General features: G+C 45.5%; 1 protein-coding gene and 1 pseudogene across 1 annotated transcript; both read right to left on the bottom strand.

Annotated features, from left to right (window-relative positions):
* Positions 1-499: 499 nt before the first annotated feature.
* On the bottom strand, positions 500-3,228 carry LOC103626208 (uncharacterized protein At5g01610-like; annotated as a pseudogene).
* Positions 3,229-4,041: 813 nt separating this feature from the next.
* On the bottom strand, positions 4,042-5,007 carry LOC100283221 (50S ribosomal protein L28, chloroplastic-like). Its single transcript, NM_001156123.1, has 2 exons — positions 4,812-5,007; positions 4,042-4,632 (listed from the first exon to the last, which is right to left on the bottom strand). The coding sequence occupies exons 1-2, from the start codon at positions 5,002-5,004 to the stop codon at positions 4,400-4,402; spliced, it is 426 nt and encodes a 141-aa protein (NP_001149595.1). The 5' UTR covers positions 5,005-5,007; the 3' UTR covers positions 4,042-4,399.
* Positions 5,008-5,968: the final 961 nt, after the last annotated feature.

Raw genomic sequence — 5,968 nt, 5'->3', positions numbered from 1 at the left:
GCTGGGCTCGGACGAGGCGAGGTCGTGTCCCTTGAGTGGACGGAGCCTTGACCTGAATCGCGCCCATCAGGCTTTTGCAGCTTTGTGCTGATGGAGGTTACCAGCTGAGATTAGGAGTCTTGGGGGTACCCCTAATTATGGTCCCCGACAATATGTTATGTTGGTTAGATGGGTGTGGATATAAAGTCAATAAAGGTCCAAACCACTATTATTTGTAATTTAACCTAAATTTTGCATAATTAGTTTTATCTAATTTTTGCATAAAGTGGTAAAGATGATCTACGTTGAAACCAGAAAACTACGCATTCTTTTTTGTCTTAGCCAAATCTGTCAGCACACATCACACGAATCCATTCCACCACGTATATACGGAGCAATAGCTTGCCAGTGAAGTCATTTGTCGTGTGTTATTCCACACTATTTAGTTTAAAATCTGATAGATTGTTTGAGCTAACTCGAGCTCTCCTTGGGATGTTTTGTATTTAAAATCTGACACGAGACATATATCATATGCAATGAGCACACGTTCTGAATCCTTCCATGTGTTGCACATTCTCACAGCAAAGCACAAAACATATGATGTACAGTGCACATAGATCTCCCAGGTAGCTAATGACTGTAGAATTTATTCCTGCAACTGAAAGCAACCATCTGTCCATCTCGGTGTGCAGCGAACTCGTCGACGGTGATGCCGCCCCTGATGACCTCGTAGGCGTCCTGGTTGTGCGACCACTTGATCTCCTCATAGTGAAGACCTTGGCGACGGCGGCCTTGACAATGGTGACCCTAGCCCAGACGAGCACCTTGGTCTTGATCTCGTCCACCTTCGCGTGAGGCGGCCCTCGCCCAGCATACCTGACATCGTGGAATCAAACCACAGCTCAGAGTCGACGCGAACTCGTATTTGGTCGTCTTGCTTGGGAGAATGCCCATAGGAAGGTTGTGCTAAGCAGGTCCGCTAGAGGCTTCTGCATCTTCCCCTTTAACTTGTTCACCAGCCATTTCGCTCCATCCCCGACGTTGGTCGAGAGCGACTGTATGTAGTTAGAGTTAGGAAAAGCGGCGCGATCAGCAAAGAAGAGACAAGACAAGGGCACAAGCCTTTTTCCCTTTGTCCCCCCATCTGAAAATCTCTCACAAGTATCACAACTTTAATTAAACCTACCATGATAAACGAATTACATAGACCGGAGTTATTCATTCATGGATGCTCTAACTTTTAAAATCACTAATCGATCCATCCATGGTTGTTCTAACTTTGAGCTGGTCTATTCATCAGAGGGCGCAGGGACAAACAGGCTGCGTGTGAGAGCTGGACGATGCTAGAACAAAAAGAAACCGAACAAATGATGAGCTGCAAGAAAGAGCAGGGATGGGATGGTTTTGTCTCACAGACTTCAAGGTCGTCGCCTGCCAAGGAGATCTCATTGTTGGCCAGCGACCCTAGCCAGTAAGCACCCACCTTGTTCATGGTCTCGTCCATCTCTTGTTGCCTTCCTCTCTTTAGACAGGCAAGCAGACCTGGCGATCTCTATACTGTTGTCACTGCTCCAGTGCTCCCTCCTTTATGCAATCTCTTTGCTCTAATTCTAGGTTAGTTTCTTTGCTAGGCGGAGACAGATAATAAAAGAATCTAGGGTGAGCAGTACTATCTGATCTCATATGAACCTCAAATGTTTAAAATAGATGAGTCAACATGCAACCACAAATAGATATTGTGATAGTATAAACATACGAGCCTCAACATTATTTTTGGAAGCAGATCTGGATAGGTCTTCTTTCATATATGAGAGTTTCTTAATAAGGTTTTTCTTCTCCCTTTTTGAGCTTTCAGATAATCGATGCAAATTCCCTTCCATGTCTTTTATCAATTCCTTCGCGGATGATATTGATGATTCTGTACTGATCCTAGAACCAGTCTATTGAGTTGTACCTGCATTAGCATGAAGCATGTCACTATTCATGTCCACTGATAAAAAAATATGATATTGCCGAAGTGTAGTTTAAATATGGCTATAAACACTAATTCATAGATCTGACATAGGATTACCACCATGACATTGCATGATGAAAACACATGTTTTATGCTACCTCCACCCCGAGAAAGGGACAAAATGCACTTAAAGGAAACAACACCCTAACAAACATGAAGCATGATACTTGTTGTATCAGCCCAGAGCACTTTCGATGCTATATATGATGCAATAGTAAATATGGCAGACATGAGGCAGTCAAGGCACTCCTGCATCGAAGTTCCTTGCAAGGAATAGATGGATATAACAAATGAAAAGATGCATATCATGTGTCAAAAGAGGGTTTCCACCAAAAAGAATATGATAAAGGGTAAAAAGATAACCTCAAGTTCGTTTATTTTCATTACTTGACCACAATACGCCCCTTATAGTCACCCAACTCCTTTAGTAGTTGTTCCTGTAATGCACTCTCCCACCCTTTGGTTGCAACCAATTCTCGCTCCATGTACTTAAGTTTATCCAGGAGTTGCATCCTTTTGTCCTCTACAGCAATAAATTATAGTTTGTTGATTCCACTTCTAGCAAAATAATGCTAACATCTGAATCTAGGTTGCTTAGAACAAAAGGCAACATCAATATTACTTGCTGTCCCTAGTTTCCTACCTTTTGCATGTAAATTACATGTTGTAGATATATCTTTGAGAGTGGGTAACGTTTGAGTGTTTGAAATATCTTGAAATGATAGTTGTAATTCATATAGCTAACTAACACTTTACTGAAGTCAACCTTATTCATACAATGCGCATAATGGTGAACCAACACATTACACTCTTAGATAATTGTTCCTCCAATGCAACAAGTTTTGTTTGATACTCCTAAACTTGTTTCTCTACAGTGTCCGGGGCCATCATGAACTCGGATTTCACCTTTCAGGATTCCGAAATGCACACATACCAAAAAAACAAAAAACATCAATATGTGTATCACAATGGCAAGCAGTTACCATTAGTCATTGTTGTTAGATTTGAACAACCATGTATAATTGAGGAATTGCAAAAGAACTTGTTTCCTGCCAGACTGAAACAAAGTAAAATAAAAAAGTTAGCTTCGGTGAATTGTCAGATGTGGTTATATATAAAAGGAAATGTGTAATATTAGATATTCTTGCAAGTATACACCAGAAGATTTCAAGGGCACATCAACAAATATCATGAGTCATAATAAATAAGAAATGCCTTCAGATTGGTGCCCTAGCTTAATTAAATTAGACTTCAAGCAAGATCACAAATGTGAGTGGCAAGTCATAGGAAATATGACTGGCAAGTCATAGGAAATGTGAAAAGCCAAACCAGTGGACAGGGAACGAGTTTGACGAGGAGGCGAGGCGCTTGCCTCGAAGGCATCGAGCTCGGCGAGCGCGGCGTGGGATGGGGCGTAGAGCTCGCCGCAGACAACACGACGAGAGGAGGCGGAGGCGGGAGTGGGGAGAAGGAACGGTACCGAGTAGGGGCCGATGATGAGGGAGGCTGGCCCGGCCGTGGATGCGGATCCCACGAAGGGGATGGTGGAGGCCACGAGGAACGAGTGGTTAGGGTGCGGATGGGGAGGCGGGTCCGCCATGCGCGGCATGCAGCTGACTGTGCGCGGAGGGGGCCAAGCGGGGATGAGGACGCAGGAGGAAGGCAGAATCCGCTTCGCCCGAGAGCAGCGGGTCGAGGATGCGTCCGCTATCCATGGCGGCGTTTGCGGGGGTGGGTAGCAGAATCTGTTGTGCCTAAGAGTGCGGACTATGGAGATCGCGTGCGTGTGGCTATCGACGCGGGGGCATGGTTGTGTCTGTGGTCTACACTATTGACTTAATAGATAGTGAAGATAGAGATGATGAATGAGGTGGTGATGGATTAAATCAAATATTCTATAAACTAAATAAAAATAAGAAACAAGAAGACAGATAACTTAATTCCTCAGACCAAACACACACTTAGCTCGCAACACGAGACCAAAAACATATAGGCCCTGTTTGTTTCGGCTTCTGGCAGCTTCTGGCCACCAAAAACTGCTGCGGACTGCCAAACGCTCAGCTTTTCAGCTAGCTTCTATAAAATTCGTTGGGACAAAAACCATCCAAAATCAATATAAATACATAATCGGTTGAGTTGTTGTAATAGTAGGAATCCGTCAATTTCTAGATCTTGAGCCCTATGAACAACTTTATCCTTCTTCACACGTAATCGTAATGATACTCAGGTTCTCCCCACAGCTAGATTCTCCTCGTATCCAGATTTTCAGAAAAGTTGGTCAGAAAAAAGCTGAACTAAACAGACCCACAGCATGTGCAACCTCGATCTGCCTACACTGATTGGTATGGTACACAAATCAAACTGGGGTCGATGCCAGTGTGCCACCACACCATAGTTTGGCTGTTCTCACTTCTTGTTGAGGTCGATGCCGGCCTTGCGCGCGACAGCATCGAGACCGTGCTTCTCGATGGTCTTGAGCGCCTTGGTGGAGAGGCGCAGCTTGACGAAGCGCTTGCCAGCCTCCCACCACAGCTTCTTGTACTGCAGGTTCACGAACTGCTGCTTCTTCGTCTTGTGGTTGGAGAAGGACACCTTGTTCGCCCGGTTCGTCTTCTTGCCCGTGAAAGGGCACACCCGCCCTGAACACACCCCGTCATCTCGTCAATCATACGGCGACCGATCTGCAGAGAGATTAACTGATTCTACTATACTACTAGAAGAGAATGGAACAGCCGGGACAGCTGAAGACCAGAGCAACCACTAAACCTGAAGGACCGTTCGGGAGGGAAGCAACAGCAAGGGGAAACGGAAGGCTTACGCGCGACAATGGGCTGGAGCTGCTGCCTCTTTGGGAGGAAGGCGACGGCGGTTGGAGTTGCGGCGCCCGCGGAGAGGGAGAGGCCGGCGAGCTGCGACGTGGCGAAGCCCAAGGAGGTGGAGGCAGAGGAGGACGCCCTACGGGCTGCGGCGGGAATGGCAAAGGAGGAGCCCAGCAGCGTGGCGGTCGCCATGGCCGACGGAATGGGATTGGTTCGTTCGTTGGATAAGCACGAGGGATAAGGAGAGGAGGGAGGGCCGCTTGGAGCAGGGCAGTCGAAGTTTCTTTCGACCCGGCCCACTTGGACCTCCTTCTCCAGCGATTATGGGCCGGGGAACTACCATGGTATACCAGATACGATTAGAGATGTCGAAATTTTCTATCGGCTATAGCATCTCATTTCTGTCCCCGTCAAATTTGATAAATTCCCATATTCATCGTAGCTATAAAACTCATCACATACTCATCATCATTTGGGTTTCGGATTTCTAATAGGTCCCCATCCCTAATTAAGAGATAACTAGATACTAACCGCTAGTATAAACTATATAGATTTCAGACATCACCAAATCAGCAAGCACTCGTCCCTAAATCATTATCTATTCATCCATCCATTAGAAAAGAAATCAGCACTTTTGGACCAATAGAAAAAATAGAGAAATGGAGTCTGCTCACCTTCCTTGGTCACCATCCGAGTTCGTTGGCGCCTGAGAATCCATGATCGTCACCGTCGTTCTAAGCTCCTAGCTCCTAGTCGCTATTGTGCAGGGCCAGCGCAACTGTCCAGGTGTGCGGCGGTTGGCCGGCTGCACATGGCGTAACATATGGTTGGTTATTTTAGGATTTTGTTTTTTTGCTAGTGTGCTAGTTGTCTTGTCGTGTTGCCTTGTTGGGTTAGGACTTGGGGCCTGGTGCGCTGTCGTACTAGGATTGGTGGCTGGCTCATTCTCAACCCATTCATACAAACAGGACATGTGTATACGTATGAAATACCTATGGATAATCAGGTTCGAGTTATTGCTTCTCAAACTCATACTCGTTTATTCAATGATTGGAGATTTTGTCCCATATTCATTCCTATGAGGACAATTTTTGTTTCATAGTTATATCCTAATAGAGAAATTCCCCACAGGTTAATGGGTATCGAGTTCCCATTA

This window comes from Zea mays, chromosome 5 (assembly GCF_902167145.1).
Source record: "Zea mays cultivar B73 chromosome 5, Zm-B73-REFERENCE-NAM-5.0, whole genome shotgun sequence".
Lineage (NCBI taxonomy): Eukaryota > Viridiplantae > Streptophyta > Magnoliopsida > Poales > Poaceae > Zea > Zea mays.
The sequence above is the reverse complement of the archived record's forward strand: the minus strand, read 5'-3'. Positions and strand labels throughout refer to the sequence as shown.

What these genes read in the sequence shown, in the direction of transcription:
- LOC100283221 (NM_001156123.1), bottom strand. Translation starts at nt 5,004, where the DNA reads ATGGCGACCGCCACGCTGCTGGGCTCCTCCTTTGCCATTCCCGCCGCA. An exon ending in GCTCCAGCCCATTGTCGCGC is followed by an intron (nt 4,633 to 4,811) that starts GTAAGCCTTCCG and finishes GGGTGTGTTCAG; the next exon opens with GGCGGGTGTGCCCTTTCACG.